Raw genomic sequence first — 19,212 nt, 5'->3', positions numbered from 1 at the left:
TTGCAAGCATTGAGGATTTGAAATCCTCTCACTTGGCGGGTGGTAAGCCCAGCCGACGGCCTACCATTTTCCCCCATCTACCACTCGGAATCCTAGCGATGGCGGTGACGCCTTTTCTTTTTTTCTCTTCTCGAGGGAGAGTGGCTCCTAGAGTGGGACCATTTCTTCTTGTGCCTGTGTTCTTTCTCGGGGTTATGCCCCTCAGTTTTGGCCTCCAAAGACCGAACCTTCGACTGCGCCAGGGATTTTGAGGGAGGTCGACCCAGAGTGAGTTTTGCAGCTTGATTCAAGGGATTTAGGTTGCATTTTGGCGCACAACGGACACCCGTCATTCCCGTGCCGAGACACCAGACACACAACTTGGGTGGGTCAGTGATGGACATTTTGGTGCCACAATCGGCACACAGTTCGAAACCGGATACCCGAGCGACAAGGATTTTGTGAAAAGTATGTTTTGTATGAAAACATCGACCGAGTCGAAGCTCTGTGTTCCCGAGCAGCGTGTTAGCGCGCGGAAAAAAGGAACTGCGGTTGGGCGTAGTGACGTGCTATTTATACAACACATGGTGTCATGGCCAGAGACTATAACCAGACATCAAGCAAGACAGATCGATGGTCGACGGCTGGGTCGAGGTCCACTAGGCCCCCTGTCGAAATTTTCCAAAAGCAGCGAAGCTGGAGGATATATCGGTCAGATGAGGAATCTGCGGGAGAAAGGCAATCCATTGAAACAATATTTTGGAAAATTGGCAGAAGCCGGATACCACTCTTGCTGTAAAAAAGGAGTTGGTAAGAAAATATAAGCCATCCCGATTTTCTCTCCAGGCACACTACACCTTGGTGTTTTAAGCGACTACTTCCACATCTAAAGCAGTTGCTTATCCATCCATCCATCCCACCGGATATGGATGACAAAAAATATGACATGCTAGGGAAACATGTGTTCTCTGCTGGGAGTTAGGCGTCTTGCACATTAGCCAAATATACATTCACTTTGTGGAATGTAGTCTCCAAAGTGGCTAATATTCCTGAGGGAGAGACGAGGGATGGCTTCTACAACATCATTAATCATAGTAAGGAAGTTGCATGCCAAGCTCTCTAATCGGGATTCGATGTGTCAGACTGTTAGTCACTCTATCGGATTAAGTGCAGTAATAAAGCGATTTGCATGGATGCGATAATCTGGATTTGCTTTGCATGGATGCGATAATCTGGATTTGCTCCCAATGTCCAGTCCAGGCTTCTTGACATGCCCTTCGATGGGTCAAATATTTTTGGGGCAAAGGCTGACAACAGCTTATAGACGCTTCAAGCTTCTAAAGCAGCTGCAAAATCTTTGGATGCAGCCATCCGTAAACCTCATTAGCAACAAGCGGGTTGGAGAGGATGTTCTTTTCGCTTCAACTCCTGCTTTGGACAAAGGGGTAGAGGCCAGCCTGTCCAAAGAGGGCAAAGGAGATTTGCACCTGGCTCTAGAAGCCGTGGAGGAAGAACAGCTCAGGCAGTCACTTCCTTACCATCCTCTGCCACAGCTGCAGCTCTGAAACCACTCTGAGCACTTCACTCACAGGACTCCGGTGGGAGGCAGGTTGGCTCAGCATCTAGAAGAATGGTGGTACATTACGTCAGATGCTTGGGTGCTGCAGACTGTCTCCCAGACTGCTCATGGGCACCGTTTCCCATTTTTTAAAAGGCCCGCAGATTGTCCCCCGAGTGAACACACTCTTCCGGAACCAGAAACGCTCCTTCTGCAGGAGATGCTCTCCCTGCTGGAGAAAGGTGCCGTGGAAAGGGTACCTGTAGTGGAGCAATACCAGGGTTTGTATTCTACTTATTTTCTGTTTTCCAAGAAAGACGGAGGACTGCAAGACATCTTGGACCTGAGAAGCTTGAATAAGTTCCCCAGGAAGGACAGATTCAAGATGGTCAATCTTTCGCAGATTCTCCAAGCCCTTCAGCTCCAGGACTGGATGGTGTCACTATCTTCAGGATGCTTACTTTCATGTTTGTTTGTTTGTTTCTTTATTTATAATGCGCAGTTATACCCAAGGGTATCAGGTATGTGCATATACATCCTAAGCACAGGAAGTACCTGAGGTTTGCTACTGGCAGGTCTCACTTTAGGTTTTGGTGGCTGACTTCTGCCCCAAGTTGATGGGCGAGGGTGTGGCAGCGAACCTAAGGAGGGGTGGAATTCCCATATTTCCTTAGCTAAACGACTAGCTGACCAAACCAGCACCTGCTACACTCTCCACAAACTAGGATTCTCCCTCAATTTCAAGAAGTCCCAGGTGACACTTCCCCCAAAATCTGCAATTCATTGGAGCAGTACTGGACTCTGCCTCTGGACAGACTGTCACCCGAGTTGAGGGCTCAACATATCTTGAAGATGGTTACAAGATTTCTGAACACCCAATATCTTCTGGCTTTGGATTTTCTGAGGTTGCTGGGCCGCATGCATTTTTCTTGTGCAAGAAGCCTGTCTAAGGATGAGGTCCCTCAGATCCCAATGGTAACAATTCTCAGGCAGGGTGACGGACCTTCTTCATGTCCCGAGCAAGGTCGCACAGGATATCCTGTGGTGGGCCTGCAAGGAAAATGTCCAGATGTCCAGGGAAAATGTCCCTGGCCCGAGATGACAGTAGTCACAGATTCTTTCCTCATGGGATGTGGAGCTCACATGAGTGATCTCACTTTCAGCAGACTCTTGTCCCCATCAGAATCAAAACTACAGAAACCTTTTAGAGCGAAGACTGGTGCCAATGGCCTTTTTGCCATCCATACAGGGAAAGAATGTCCTGATAATGATGGACAACACAGCGGCCATGCATTACCTCAACAAGAGAGGTTTAGGGTTACTGCCACTGTACAGCAAGGCAATGCAGCTCTGGTTTTGGGCACTTCAAAATGCAATCTCTCTATTGGCTGTTCATATGGTCGGAGAAGAGAACACGACGGCGGTAACTCTGAGCAGGCAGAGCACAGTCTGCCACAAGTGGAAGTTAGCTCAGGAAGTCCTTCTAGAGATCTCAGCCATTTGGGGAACCCCTCAAGTGGATCTGCTTGCATCCAGTATCAACTGGAAATGCGACCCGTTCTGCTCCAAGGAATTCCCACAGAGAGAAGCTCTGGGGGATGTGTTTGTGATGGACTGATAATTTCCACTCCTGAACGCATTCGCACCAGTTCCCGTCATTCCTCATGTCAATAGGAGGTTGAGGAAGTTCGGGAAGTCCAAGATCCTGATTACCCCGGGCTTGGGCAGGAGGACGTGGTACCTGGATATTAAGACATGTCCATCTTCCCTCCATTTCGTCTTCCTCAGAGAGTTGACCTACTCTTACAAGAGGGAGGCAGTCTTCACCCAGAAATTAGAACTCTGAACCTTCACGCTTGGTTTCTGAAAGGTTAAGATGCAAAGAATGGGACCACCCGGAAGAAGTTATGAAGGTGTTGCTTCCAGCTAGAATACCAGGAACAAAAGCACTATATGGCTGCCATGGAAACATTTTGCAGCTGGTATAGGGCTAAGGATATTGATCCTTTTACTTGCGTGCTTTCTTTTTTGTTACACCTAGCCTTTGAGTGGCTGCAGGTGACTACTGATAAGGGCTACCAGGCAGCGTTATCCATCTTTAAACGCATGCCACAGCAAGGCTCTTATTTTAAAATACCCATTGTGATTCAGTTCCTCAACGGACTGACACATATATTTCCACCAGTCCCTTTTATAGTCCCGGCTTGGGATCTAAACTTGGCATTAACATTTCTAACGGGAGCTCCATTTGAACCTCTCCATTCCTGTCCACTCAGATTATTGCCAGTTAAGACAATTTTCCTAGTGGCTATCACTTCTGCTTGCAGAGTGAGCGAGCTACAGGCTCTTTCATGTAAACCTCCATTCACTACATTTTCTAAGGAGAAGGTAGTCCTGAGGGTTCGCCCCTCCTTCCTTCCCAAGATGGTGCCCGAATTCCATCTGACAAAAAATTACCTTGCCAGCATTTTATCCACCTCCTTATCATTCCAAGGGCAAAGAGGATACACAGACTCAACCCAAAAAGGGCTCTGAGGTTTTATATTGCCAGATTGGCAAATGTCAGACAAGACAATCAACTCTTTTTTGGTTACAGTGGACACAAACAGGGTCAAGCTATGACTAAACAGACCTTGTCACGCAGAATCATTCTGTGTATTTCAGGATGTTATTCTTTGGCTGGGAAAGATGTCCCTGAAAATATAAGGGCACATTCCACCAGAGGAGTGGCAACCACTTCAGCTCTGCAAAGAGGTGTACCGATGACGGACATTTGTATTGAAGCAACTTTGTCTTTGATACACACCTTTCCAAAACATTACTGTCTGGACACCTTGTCGGGTCAGGATGCTAGGTTTGGGAAGACTGTTTTGCACAGTATATCCAGTAACATAAATCCACTGGCCCCACTTCCTTATATCCAACTGCTACAGGAGTCTATCAAAGATGAGGAATAAGTTGGAGGGCACAATCCATTAGAAGAACAAATTACTTACCCCACTGAATGTTCCTCCCAAAGATTCTTAATCACCCTCCCAGCCTACCCCTCTTGCCGTAGGCGAATTTTAAAATATCACCTCTTTCAACGCCCATGCTGGTTATGAATCCTCAAGTCGGCTGTGCGAAAGGTGGAAAAACTTGAACTGAAGCAATGGGTGCCGTGCAGGTTATTTATACCACCGTTGACGTCACGTCCGAGCGCAGGAATGAAAGCAGCAGAGGGACATCGACCTGATGCCGCACATTGCCCTCTGTCGAAAAGGTTTCAGAAACTGCTAGCAGCATATCAGTATATCAAAGATGAGGAACCCCTAGGAAGAACATTCAGTAGAAAAAACATTACAAAGGGTAAGTCATTTGTTGTTCTATAACATTGTACGATTTGAAGCTTCTGGCATATCTCGGGCCCTGGCAGCAAGAGGGGCCTGAGGTCCACTGAGCAGTTCTCGTAAACCTTTGTCTTTAATAGAACTAAGCATCCCTGTGTGTACTATGGGGCTTACGGTTGTCTGCTCTGCAAACTGTCTGCTTTTCCCAACTCCCATTGTACTTCCCATGAGGTGACTTTCTAGGTTGCCCAGGAGCTTTAGTAATCGCACGGTTCCCTATATATGCAAGGATAGAGTCCAACTGAGGAGCCTTGACGATCTGCCATTCACCACCTCCAGGAACAGCATAATCGAGCAGGTGCGGTCTTCGTCCCCAAGCTCCAGCCACCATCCTCTGACCTTGTTACATATCTCACCTCAAACTCATCCGTTGGGACAGCCTGCTAGAGGGAATCCCTAGTGAGTTCTGTTCATACAATACAGGAAGATTTTCAGGTACGCTCTTATACATCAGTGAGGGCTACACTGATGTATAGTTATACATCAGTGAGGGCTATTTTCAAGAGTTCAAAACTTGACTTACCGACCTGCCAGATGAGCCTGCCCTTAGAATTGTGATGACCGAGACAGTGGTTTATACCTTCCTCTGGGCCTGCTCCATTCATCTCAAGAAAATGGAGAGGTCGGCTTCCAAGATAAACTAGTCCGGCAATTCATGCATTGTGGCTGCTTCCTTTTGGAATTCTACCCCCCTCCACCTGGACCCTTACCTATGTTGTCATATAGGTCTTTTGTTCGCAGTGGTTACAAGTTACAGGGGCCATTAGTTTCACCAGTAGTTATTTGGGAAGGACCAGATCTGCCTAAGGTTTTTAATTTATGGTCCTAGACTTCCACTAAGATGCAATATTCCGCACCTCCTGTTCCATCATCTCCAAGTGTTCTTACATGGCTTTGCTGGGTTCTTTCTCTCTTCCCACCACCATTTATTTTGGTCCATCGGCAGCTGATTTGGGCAACGATAACTGCCGTCCATGGGCTCTTTCTGGGACTTCTCCAGACAGGGAGGGGCAACATGCCATGAGTTTTCACACGCATAGCATACAATTGGTCTTTCCATGCTTGCAGAAAAAGTTCAAAATCTCAAGAGGTCATGAAGAAACTCCCCTGAAATCATCTCCTGTCACTTTGTATAGTATGCTCATGTTGTCTTGTGGCTTGTGGCTTTCTGAACTGCCTGTTCTAGGGTGGGTCGGTGTGGCTGCCAAATAGCTTGTTGGAGGTAGGGTGGCAACAGGTTACCAAACTGTATTGAGTGGGGGGTGGTGGGTAGTCCTTCACTTTCTTCAAAGTCATACAATCTATCTACTTGGATAAAGCACTTTGGATGCTGTATGAAAGTCTCACCCCCCACCATTGTAAGGGCAGGTTGCGTCGTTGGTACTCTGGGTCGAGTTTTAGTCTCTCAAATGAATCCTTTTTGAGGTTCGTGTATCTGTCCCTTTGTCTGGGTTCAGAATCCCATTACCTCCTTAGTACTCATGCATTAGTAGGGGAGCGATCAAACAACCCAGGCGTTCTTTCTACCATCTGATGGTTTTGGCTATTCTCTCTGTTGATGAAATAGGCTCTCCAATCATCCCTTTTGCGATAGTTCTGGAGGACTGCCAGTGGTGGGTGGGGTGCCTGGCGGCACTGGCTATGGCCTCTCAACTCTACAATAGCTTTCAACTGACCTGTGCGTCCAGATACTACGAAGCCTCTAGGAGGACATTTTGAGCATGGGATGGCTTGCAACTGGTACTCTTAGTTACTCCAGTTGACTGTGTCACGTTGAGACTGAGGTCTGGGATTTCTGGAGTCTCTGCACCCTGAGACACTGGTATACTTTCATGGCTAGGATCAGCTAGCATAGGCAAGTTGTTCATTGCTTTTCGAGCTGGTAGTTAAGGCCCGACTCCGAGATATTTTGTGACCCTTCTATTGAGTTTGTTCCTGGACTTTACCGGGGTGGCATCATCATTGGTACATCTAGAATAAAGCATTCCTCCTCATCTGAACAGGTGATCGATCAGAGCATAGGTCGAGGTGAAGGCAGGCCTTTGGACTGGGCCCCCTCCTCCCCTTGGGCAGAGGTACATAAATGAGGAGCCATTGCCCGACTAAAGCAGACTGCTATGGCTTGAGTGTGGGGGCTTAGGCCAACTTTTATTTGGCAAATGTCTGTGACGCCCACTTTCCACACCATATTTCATGGTCGAGGGAGAAACAGATCACTCAAAGCTAAAATATACATTAACTTTCACTTTAGTAGATCAACAGGAAAACAGAGTGTTAGGTTTAGCGGTGTCCATAGGTTGGGATTGCGTAGTGTTTGCAAGTTGATCAGCCTTCTTTTATGATGGTGGTCATCGGTTCTCTCACCAAACACGTCCATCACATTGGCATCAGTCACTCACAGTTGCAGGGATTTATAGTGCCCTGACCCATACTTCTTCCCTGATTTTTAAAGTCTTTTTTGGAACAAGTTGGACTTGTCAGGATGTAGTGTTAAGCTTCCGGGACTTCTGGAATACCTAGCACCACGACCCCATGTGTTGTGGGATGTCTGGACAGCAGTTTTGAGTTAAGACTATTCCACCAGTGTTGGACCCTAGAGTTATCAGGCTTTTCCCCCACTGCCAATAATAGTGGTGGGCCTTTTCAAATGGTGGTTCTCTCCGTCTGACTTTCATGGAACCAGGTTTCCCCGTTCTGTACTTTGGAATACGAAGATGGCCACTTTGGCAGGAATCTAAGTGATCTGGCCGCGGCTGAATTTACAGCGGCTAGAACGTTTGCATGAGAAAGGTGCGAACTACCAAAAGTTTGCACCTTTCTCATGCGAACACACATACATACTCACACCCACAACACACCCATAACACCCCCCACCCACAACCCCAACATAAACATACCCTACTTACCACCTTCTTCACGCTGGTTTTCTGCGTAGCCAGTTCCCTTTGACTTCTGTGATCAGGAACCAGCGCTGCAGGGTCCTTTTCTTTTTTTTTTTTTTTTAACAGGGACTGCAGGGGTTTCCCCCACTCACTATACTGTAAAGTATAGTGAGCGGGGTGTTGCGGGGGACACCCATGCAGCCCCAGTTTTTTTTGTGTTTTTTTCACGGGTGTGCTGCGGGAGTGTACCCCGCAACACCCCGCTCACTATACCACACAGTATAGTGAGCGGGGTGTTGCGGGGGACACCCCCACAGTCTTTTTTTTATACTTACCTATAATGCTACCACTAAAGGTTTGAACCTTTGGTGGTTCGAACCTTTGGTGGTAGCATTTTTCGGACTTTAAGTCCATGCGAACTTTTGGATGCGGTCCATTCGAGCGTATCCCTTTGGCAGCCCTGCAAACTGCATGGTTCTTCTCCCAACTTCTACTCTATTTTCCATGTAGTTAGGCTGCCTGGGAGTTTTATGAATATTAGAATTTGGAATATAAACAAAGCTAGAGAAAGAGTGGGGATACTGCGGAACTGCTATATGCTTTCTTTGAGGCAGTCTAACAGAGCGTGTGTGGTACCAAGCAACCAGAGCAGCCTCAGTTCTATCCCATAACCTCCAGCTTGCGACTTTGTGTCACCACACAATTTACTGCATAAGGAAAAACCTGGTGCAAAAGAGACCTTAGGGGTATGAGAGATGAGACTGCCAAATGATTTAGAAGTGGGTTTACTGCATTCTATAACAATACCAAAATCATTTCTACATAATAAAGACATAAGAGTTCTCCAAAACATCATAACCCATTTCATACAATAAATACTCACACAAAGCGAGGATAAATTAATGTACAGTTTAATCAAAAAAAAGAATGAAACTTGTAGTGTGGAACTTTTACAGGACAAATGATGGTGCGCGCATTTCAGTACAAAGTATCCACGTTTGGGTCGGGTGTAGAAAGCTACTGTATTTTGCTTCTGCTTCTAAAAATAAATGCATTTGTTGTCGGCATATCACTGAAAGGCAGTCCACTGACATTCACCAGGGTAAGAACTGTCCTCTAGGAGTCAGACTAATGTCTTTTCAGTTTCCTTTGCACTCTACCTCAAGATCACTGGCAGATCAAAGTCCCCAGCCAATGAAACATCTACCATCCCAGGGGTTTTCCAAGCTTCTGCAATCTTTTTCAATATCCATGTCTGATGAAGCACTTGGTCACCGCACACTGCAGGTCTTCAGGATGTGGGCAACACTGAACGTTGAGGCACTTTTTGACCGACATCAACTGGCAGCAGATAAATACCACTATTTATTAATAGATCAAAACGGCTCTGGAGAAACAAGTGTCCATTTGGTCCAGATAACCAACATATCATTAAAACAAATACATACATTTCACAGTCTGCATTAGCCTTCTTAATTCTCAGGTAACCAGTGAGTATGCGCTAACTAGAAGGCGAGAAGGCTCATCAATTTAAAAGTGTGTCACACAATACAGACAAACTTACTTCACGTGTGTTTGACTACATTTAGATGTGTTTTGGCCTTAAATAAATGTTATGTAAATATCTTTTCATTTTCGCTTTCCTGGTTAAGCCTGTATGCATGTCGATATTCAAAAGACTGCAACAGCTGGAAGTAGTTCAATATATCTCTAGTAAATGTGTCTTTAGTCCAGTTATGAGGAGTTTGGTGTTTAGTTTCAACAAAAATGGTGGTTCCACCTTCCTGCTCTAGCTAGCAGCACTGAATAGGCCACGGGAAGGTCAGATCTGTCTTTTGCCCAATGTACCACAATGACTCATGTGACATTGGGAATGTGTTCATTTTGGGTCACCGTGATGGGAATAGATTAGTGAACTTGCAACAGTTCAAAGATGAAACACCCGTAGCCATCGGCTTGTCAAGTTGCATCATGTTCCTTGGAGGGTGGTTGATGCCCTATATATGACTTGGCACATCAGAAGCAAGCAGATGAGCTGTTCAGCTGAATATTAAAAGAAAGGTGTGGCCATCCATGTGTGCTTAAAAAAAGTACAGTTTTGTAATTGTTTTGTGTGCCAACAGTTCGTTTGTGATAGGTTACCATGAGAGAGAGAGTACTTTCAGCTTCAGAAATGTATAGAACGCAATTTGGAATGACGAAACATGCAATTTGTATGTTAAAGACTTTTGCTATAAATATCAAAGTTTGATAACTGAATTTCTTTGACAGACGACTTTGGAGAGCTTTATTCCAACTTCAGAAATGTGTGGCAAGTTGAATTTGATGGACTTTATTGCACATTTATCTAAACTATACAAGTTTGTTATAACCTAAATGAGGGTTAAATACAGATTAAATATTTGGTACTCAGTGATGTAGGCGACCCCAGGGAATCAATTCTGGGGTGTCCATGCGTGCAGAGTTATCTGCTCAGTCATGCGTGCTATGCTGGTATTAGGGCTCTGTGTCCGCCTACCTTTGGCAATTCCTTTCATCAGGAAGACTAGTGAGAAAGGATCAGCGTGTTGAATAACTGCTGCGAGAAATGTGTGAAAATGAACATGACACATTCTGAGCTCGACAGCAACAGCAGAAATATGCGGAAAGTGGAGTTTGATGGACCTTGCCAACTCGAATTTTCTGTAACAAACTAGTGGGTTGAATGGGGCTCAAACAACTGCCCCAAACAGAAAGTCCCTCCCCGAATTAAAATCTTGAAATGGCTGTATACCAGAGCAATAGCTGCAACGTCATGGTTGCTATGCTGTATACAAGGGCTCAGAGCTAAACACTTCTCTACCAACACCTTACATGGGTGCTACTGGCAATGACTGAAGGGATCTGCTTAAAATCAGCAGGTGACAGACTGTGTCCTGTTGGCATCAACGTAAGTCACATTGTTAAGAGGTCGATAAATGAGAAACATTCAGCAGAGAGTAACAATAGCAACAGTTATTATAGTGCAAACCGGCAATCCAGTTTGTAGTGTACGAATTTGATTTGCTATGAAGAGTGTGCAAAATGATCTGTGTTTGAGACATCATGGCAAAGGACATCGCAGACTAATTATAGAATAGGGAGAGGCCTAATCACAGCTTTTTACACAGGCAGATATGAAGTCCTCTATGGACTAAACCAATCTCCCAAATTAGATCTTGGGCCATGTCTTTCCATAAAGAAATGACAAAAAGCCAGAAGCAGCCTGTTTGCGCTGATTACTGAAAGTAGGGGCGTTCTTTGTTGTCATTGCTGCATGATACAAACTGAGCCTTTCTGGGATTATGGTTTTGGAGAAATGCGTGCATGATTACCAGTAACGTGGATTGGCATTTCTACTTTACTGGCAGGAAATGAATGTTTACGGTCCGACTTAGTGTGTGGTCTACAAATTCTGTAACCAAAACACAGAGCAGCCTTATTGTACAGAGTGATTTCTCCATTTGGAAGTCTCAAACCTTATCAACACGGAAATTAGTCTAGTTTTTAGTCAATAAGGACTGAAAATCTGTTACAAAATCTCTCTCCTAGAAGGTAAGTTCAAGGAGGTTTTTGCTGTGCAAAGATTTCATTGGAATCCCATGCAGGACAGACATCCCACAGGCATGGCGGGAAGGGGATGGGACACAGTATTACCCTCAGTATCTGAAGCAGCAGCCCTAGATTGTCAACATTAAGGTTTATACATTTATCCTGGATTTGATGGGTCACCTTTTGATGCAACAAATGCAAACACATTTAGTTGTTTCTGAGCTGTATGACAGTGGATCTTAAGCTACAGGGTTAGAACCCAAACACAGATGGTGAATAGGACGAGTTGGAACGATCAGAGATCAAATTGCTAAACATAAAAAGCAAGTGACATACCGACAGTACAGAATCAAGGAACACAACATAAAGAACCATTGAAAATAATGTCCAGATCTATTCCTTCACATTTATATCTATGCTTAAAGAAAGAAATCCTTTTCGTTTTTGGGTCGCAGGACTGATCGCTCAAGAACCACAGGTCAACTGAAGGCCTAGAGATCTTAAGCATTGCTAAAGTGCATTTTCAGATACTAGGAAAAGAGCACATCCTTGCCTTAAATAGTTTGCCCCACTTGTACAGAGAAAGACCTAATGCTGGACCAAGTAATGCAGTGCTCACCAAAGATGGATGGGGGAGGAGGGGACTGTCATCCCATAGTTCAAAACAGGTTTAAACACCAGCTCACAGGACCACATATTAAGTGGGGGGGCCTCGTTTTTTCTCCAGACTGGTTAAACAGCATGCCACTACCATCTGTAGGCAACTTGTGCCAACCTGTTGCCACTCGTACCCTGTGCAAGGTGATAGAAACCAATGCAGCTGAAATTAAGTCTATGTCTTAAAAGGTTATTGTTTAAATGTTCTCCCATCACTCCCAGGTAACAAAATATTTAAAATGTAAGGCCCTCATCATTTAAAAATCATCTCCCTGTGCACTGCAAATCTATGGAATTTAATTGTAAAGTGCTTTCGGTGGCCACCAGGGCCTGGCTTCTGTTAAAAACCTCAAATAAAATAAAAGTGGTTGCAGAAAACAGTCTCTGGAGAAGAAAGAAAACCATGAGATTTCTCAAGAAATTGGGTGGACGCAGGACAGTGAGTGCCTCTAGATTTGGAATATCAATGCTGGATGTGCCACGGAGTGCTGCATGTAGGACCATTTTTATTATGCGAGGATAAAGGTCAACATCCATTTTGCATGCCCACTAGGAGCAGGTGGCTAGAGAGCTGTGACCACCACATCTGCACACGAGAAAGCAGTTTCCTGGGATCACAGCTCCTTATGCTCAACGGCCAGGGTTTATGTTGGGGTTTCTTAGAGTCACAGTCAGTATTGCAGTCCTTTGGAGTTCACCGCAGACCAATCAGTGGCATAGCAACCACCCTCATCTGGGAACTCCATACAAGAACTTGCAAGGTCTTGCTTTTTAGGGAAGGGGGTAGGTTGTGGGGAACATCCAGTTGAGGGAATGTTACCTACAAGGCAGTAAGAAACACCCCAATAATACAGAAAATTCACTGCACCAGACATTCCTAATCAAGGAATGGTGCATATTTTGCAGGCTCTTTGCATGTCAAGCTATGGTCAGGCTCAGTGAAGCCAAGGCTCCTAACATGTTTTTCAGGACCACTGAGGTCTGTGCCCTTCCCCCACTGTCTGGCCGGACCCACTGGTGATGTGGCTACATTCGATTCATCCCCCTTGGATGCACACTATTTATAGGGCTATTTTGACCCAGGCCCCTGATTCCATCACTGGGTTTCCTCCCTAAATTTGTGGATCCCACTTTACTCTATGTAAATGCTGCTTCTTAGTCAATCGCTTCTCCAAAAACAGCACTTCATTCTAGTCCTTAAAAGCAATTATAGGAATGTTTTTACTAAAACTAAAAATAAAAAAAAGTCTTTATACTTCATTCGAAACATTTTTTTTCAATTTTGTTTAAACTGTGATCTGCTTTCTTATTTCTTTCATATTACAATTTATAGTAATAGGTCAACATGTTCGAATGTGCAGAGTGTTTTCACATGCACTCAGATGGGATGTGTTTTTCCAATGATTTTTTGTCAAGTTGAAATTTTGGGAATAAAATGAAGGCTCATTTTAATTCTTTAATGCAATCTATTTAATATTTTGTATGCGCTGTTCAAAACAATTCTTTTTGTTTCTATTGTAATAGTAAGGTCATTTTGAGATGTTGTTAAAAGAGTAGGCTGGAAGGTTAAGTAGGCTGCATGTTCTTTCAGGCGGGCGAGGGGTGTAGGTTGTGTGTCAGAAGAAGGGAGTTGTGGCAGAAATATGTGAGATTTCCTTTTTGAAGTGGGGTGGGCATAGGAGAGCAGGCTAACCAAGATTTTTGATTTTAATGTATTATAGTCCTAGCTCATTTGCAGAAAAACCTTTTGAAGGTGAACCGGCCCAAATGAATTATAGGCCATCAAAGTTAATACTGCCTGGAGGATGTCTGCAGATGAAAAAAGGCTGCACAACAGGACTTTATTAGAACTTCAGCTAAACATATTCTAATCATATTATTTAGTCCCACTTTGTTATATTTCTGGCTTTGACATTTTTACCCCATCCGTGTATATTTACACGGGATAAAAATGTGAATGTTATGGAGTCTCCACAAGACCAGCAAATGTTATTCTGTGGTATCTGTGCTACCACTTGGTAACGGACTGACAAACAACAATATTTCTTACATCAATGTCTTTTCACTGCTGATCAAAATGTATTTTTGTTCAATAAGAGGGAGACCCTACATGATCTCTGAACCAACATTCACTCCCAACGCACCTTCCTTCCCACAAGCATTTCTCTGAACGTTTCTGTCGCACCCATTCTGCCCCTGCTTCTGGCACAAAAGTGTATATTCTTTCTGCCTTTCTCCCAGTGGAAAGGTAGGACGAAAACGGACAGATTTCAGTGATGACATTGTAAAAATAGGTTTCTGGTACAGAAATCAGTCCGTTTTTGCGCTTTTAATTGACAGCAAAAACAATGGTGCAACAATCCTGAGCAGATATTTCACTTTGTTGATACTTAGCAGTTGGTAAAAATACAAATTAGAAGGTCCTCTGGCACTGCCACTCAGCCCCCTAGCCATTACACAAGGATGTACTGGAGTGAGACAGTTTCCTGATGCTCATCATGCTTTCGTCCTTGGACTCTGAAATATTCCTGAACCATGGAGCTCAACTCAGTAGCATGCAAAAGCAGAGTGGAGCATGGGTACGGTGGCCTATCAGCAAACGACAAACACAGAAAGGCAGAGGATGGAAGGTTCAGATAAGTAAGTGCTAACGTTCTCCTCTTCACCCATGCACTGGGACATCAATGCCCTGATGGCATATTCAACTGCTTTTAGAGATGTGGTCCTTTGTGCCTCACAGCAGTTCATTTATTTGCTTACTCGGTTCTTCAAATAAGTAATGGGATTGTGAGCGAGTCGAACGTCAACATCTCCAGGACTAACCATTGGACAGATTTCTTCTGCTCATAAGCAATTTGTCTTTGAGAAACGTTAAATATGTGCACATTGAAGTAAAAGCAACAGTGAGGTACTGATTGAACGTGCATAGAGTACCACTGTCTGTTTAGGAAACCAAGCCCGTTGAGAGCATGCACGTCTCTACTTGCACCTCACATCAGGTTTTATTGAGCCTCCAAAGAGGATCCAACATGCTGAGGGGATCGTCGTTGGCCTTGGTCGCACGGGACAGACCCTCTCCGTTTTGGGGCTGCAAAAAGCTCTGCTTGTTCATTTTCTGCTTTCCCTTCTGAGAGCTGTCCAAGTTAAAAGCTTCAGGAGTCAGGGATGCCAGGAGATCTAGGGAGGAAGAGGTAGGTGCTGTGCTGCTTGCTCGGGACTCTTTGCTGGGGCTCTGCTCCACAATTTCCTGCGTGTGATTGTTGCCGTTCTCGGTGGTGGCCACAGTTGCTGCGATAAGAGGTGGTACCACAGGGGGAGATTCCGGCACTTGTTCAGTAGGCAGGATGGTCAGATGGTCTGTGAGATCCGGCTGAGAGAAGCTAGAAGGCAGCTGTGCTGGAACATTTGAAATCTCCATTATAGGGACAGAGTCTGGAAGCTGCCAATTGATGGAGGGCTCCATGCCGCACAAAGGAGGTTTGATGCTCAATTTAGCAATGGTGGCTTGGATGGAGCTGATGGGCATATCTCCTCCCAGCACGATGTCCTGGGGATCTTGAAGTGGGTAAATCTAAAGAAAAAGACAAAACCACAGTCCCAATAAGACAATGTTAATTGACAAGACAAGCCCAGGGGCCATACCATCAAACCTGTACCCTTATGCAAAAAAACAGAGCAAACAATATAGCAATAAATTGTCCCAAATCCAGATTTTCTAAGAAACATTTGCACAAGAGCAAAAATCGTTTTTATTTATTTTTTTTTTTAACTAGAGTTGCTGCATGACATGGAAAGAAATGTGTTTGTACATGTATTTTTAGGTTACTCAGCAAATCAATTGCTTACACCTCTCTAATGTTCTTTCTGATGGATTTTTCTCCCAAAGATTCCTCAGCTATGAGATCCGTATCACAGCTGTTCTCAGGAAACATTTCTGCAGCGAGGGGGCGCAGCACGGCTACACCCGATGCCTCTACACGGCCCTCATCGGATATGACACCCTGCAACCTCAGTTCCACCCTTTTCCCCTAGCACTCAGCCTGAGAGACCATAGAACCAATGGTGTACTAGTTTGCCACCACGAGGGGCAGGTAAGGAGGGTGATGAGGGATCCGTGGGAGGAACATCCATCTGAAAGAACATTACCAAGTGGTAAATAATGTTTTCTTCTAATGGATTCTTTCCTCCCACGTATTCCTCATCTATGATAGAACCCCAAAGCAGTACATAAATCTGGAGGAGGAAGTAAGCAAGGACACCACCTAAACCACAAAACTCTGGAGGACAGCCTTACCAAACCTGGCATCCAAGGGAATCCAAGCAATGCTTAGCAAACATGTGCAAAGATGCCCATGTTGCTGCCTGGAAAATGTCCAGGACAGGTACTCCCCGCTGCAGGGCAGAAGTGGCAGCCACTCCTCTGGTAGCATGAGCTTTGAGGCCTTCAGGCACATCCTTCCCAGCTAGATCATAGCATTCTGAAATGCAGAGAATGATCCGACTTGACAGGGTCTGTTTGGTCACAGCCCTGCCAGCATGAGTACCAGCGTAACGAATACACAGTAGAGCTTAAGGGCTCGCGCTAGGTCCAGGCGATGGAATTGTTCCTTTGAGGTGGACAAAAAAAAAAAAAAAAAAAACAGGAAGATCCATCTTCTGAGAGAGCTCGAAACAGAGACCACTTTCGACAGAAAGGCAGATCTCAAACTCAACGTCTTCTCTTTTGGAAAAAATCAAATGGGGAGGTAAAACAGACAATGCCTGGAGTCCACTCACCCTTCTCATGGAAGGGATGGCAACCAGGAAAATCACCTGAAGGGTGAGCAATTGAGTAGAAAGGGAATGAAGGAGCTCAAAAGGAGATCCCATAAGAAATGTTAAAACTAAATTCAAATCCACGCCGGGACCACAAACTGGCAGGGAGGAAACTGGTTAAACAAGCCCAGCAGGAAATGCATACCAGTGGGTATTGTGAAAAACGAGCCCCGTTCCTGGGACCTCTTGAACACCAAAATAGAGGTGAGACTACCCCTATTACAGTGCCAATCTGCAGGCCCGTCTGTGCCAAAAATAGCATAAAATCCAACACAGGGGATAGCGGACAGTATAAACGATCCAGGTCCCTCTCCTGGCACCAAATCGAAAATGTACGTCGTCATCTGCAGGATCATGATCATCATGGTTCCGAACAGGAACAGTCTCCTGAGAACCAGTGGAATAACAGGGATCGGTGGGAACGGATAAAGGAGGTCAAAAGTCCACTCGACCAACAGTGAGTCCTCCAGAGCTCCCCGGCGAGGAGATTCCCTGGAGTCGACAAACTCGCACTTCCTGTTGACTTTGGAAGCAAAGAGGTCCACTTTATTATTATGGTATTTATGGAGCACGGACCTAGCTTTGAGAAACAACAGAGCACCTTACAGGTCATTGAGCAGGTATTTTCCTCCCATCCCTCTGGTGCCTGTGTTTATTCCTGATTGCAGCATTTGAGGTGCCGCCTCCTTGCCATCAGAGACCAAGGATAGGAAATGGTCCCTTATCTCTACTTCTGGTCCACTTGAGGAGTTCCCCAAATAGGGAATATCTCCTCCAGAACTTCTGGACAGAGTCCCCACTTGTGCCAGGCCGATGTGAGCCTGTTCAAGGCATCTGCTGTGACATTCTCTATGCTGGCCAGATGAGCTGCCATCACAGAGATGCTGTTCTCCAGAGCCCAGACTCACAGTCGTATTACTTCCCTGCACAGAGCCAAGAACCCAACACCACCTTGTTTGTGGAGGTAGTGCATGGGCCCCGGGTTGTCCGTCAGGATCAACACAGTCTTGTGTCTCACAGAGGGGAGAAAAGCGACCAGGGCCAGCCTGATCGCCCTCAGTTCCAACAAGTTGATGTGTACCTGAGACTGCGGCAGAACACAGTCCACTTACCGCTAGGACTGACGGGTGAGAGCCCCCAACCAGTCAGAGATGCATCTGTGACCACAGTCACCTGGGGCCAAGGCTGATGAAACAACGTGCCTCTCAGCTAGTTGTCCCGCACAGCACACCACTAATGTTACGAGACCGGCAAGAGGTCCCACACATGGCCCTGAAACCCTTGGCAATGAAGAAGCCACTGAAGCGAACTCATGCGCAGCCTTGCCTCCAGCACCACTACTATTTAGGAGGCCATGAGGCCCCAGAAGGCACAGGAAAGCAGAGGCCGGGACTTGTTCCTGGGATTGAAGGACATTGACCATATGAAAGATGTTTGCCACTCGATCCCCAGGCAGTAAATCCCTGCGCAGGTGAGTGTCCAAGACCGCCCTGATGAATCGGAGGGACTGGGATGGCAAAGCCTGAGACTCTTTGAAGCTCATGGAAAATCCCAGGCTTTGCAATTGCTTGCATGTATGGAGCAGATGCTCCGACACTGGAGCTGGGGCGCAAGCTCAAACAAGCCAGTCATACATGTAAAAAAATACATGAATGCCCTTCCTCCTGAGGTGAGCTGCTACCACCACTAGCAGTTTGGTGAAAACCCTAAGTGCTGAAGAAAGACGGCAGGAGCTTGAACCGGTAGTGATGTTGGCCCACCACAAACCTCAGGTACTTCCTGTTTTTTCAATGAATCGGTACATGGACGTAGGCCTCCTGAAGGTCCAGTGATACCAACAGATCTAGGGCTTGCAGGATCTGAGCTAGTGTAACCATCTGGAACTTATCCTTGTGCTGGAACAGGTTCAGTAGCCTTAGACCCAGAATAGGGCGCAAGCACCAGTCATCACTTGGCACCCGAAAATAGGTGGCGTACCACTCCTTTACTCATTCGATAAGGCCAACAGTTTGATCATGCTTTTGGATAGAAGCTGATGGGCTTCCTCCAGGAAGATGGGGTCCGGAGATAAGGGTGTGGGCTGGAGCTTGTAGTACACTGGAGGAATATGAGGAAATAACCCGACTCAATGACCTGTAAGGCCTGAGGATCAGAAGTGGTCCTTTACCACTCCAAGCTGAACAGGAATAACAGGGAAAGCCTCAGTGTTGAGTGGCAAAACCAGTCACGGAGGTTTTGCGCCCTGGGGTGTGGCATAGATGACGGCTGCAGCAGCACCGCCTCTCTGGGCTCCTCTACCTCGAACACGCAGGAAGCATCTGCCCTGCATTATACCTGAGGCAGACTGACCATGGCTATTTAG

At 45.6% G+C, this 19,212-nt stretch overlaps 1 protein-coding gene across 1 annotated transcript in view; it reads right to left on the bottom strand.

The window, feature by feature from the left end:
• Nucleotides 1–8,703: 8,703 nt before the first annotated feature.
• The window catches only part of PTPN23 (protein tyrosine phosphatase non-receptor type 23), a 1,404,706-nt gene continuing 1,394,197 nt past the window's right edge, over nucleotides 8,704–19,212 (bottom strand). The window contains exon 25 of the mRNA XM_069645827.1: nucleotides 8,704–15,606. Within this exon, the coding sequence (XP_069501928.1) occupies nucleotides 15,031–15,606 (576 nt within the window). The 3' untranslated portion in view covers nucleotides 8,704–15,030. The remainder of the gene's footprint in view (nucleotides 15,607–19,212) is intronic.

This window comes from Ambystoma mexicanum, chromosome 2p, assembly GCF_040938575.1.
Source record: "Ambystoma mexicanum isolate Mex_15411 chromosome 2p, UKY_AmexF1_1, whole genome shotgun sequence".
Lineage (NCBI taxonomy): Eukaryota > Metazoa > Chordata > Amphibia > Caudata > Ambystomatidae > Ambystoma > Ambystoma mexicanum.
Note: the sequence above shows the minus strand (reverse complement) of the source record. Positions and strands in the feature narration are given on the sequence as shown.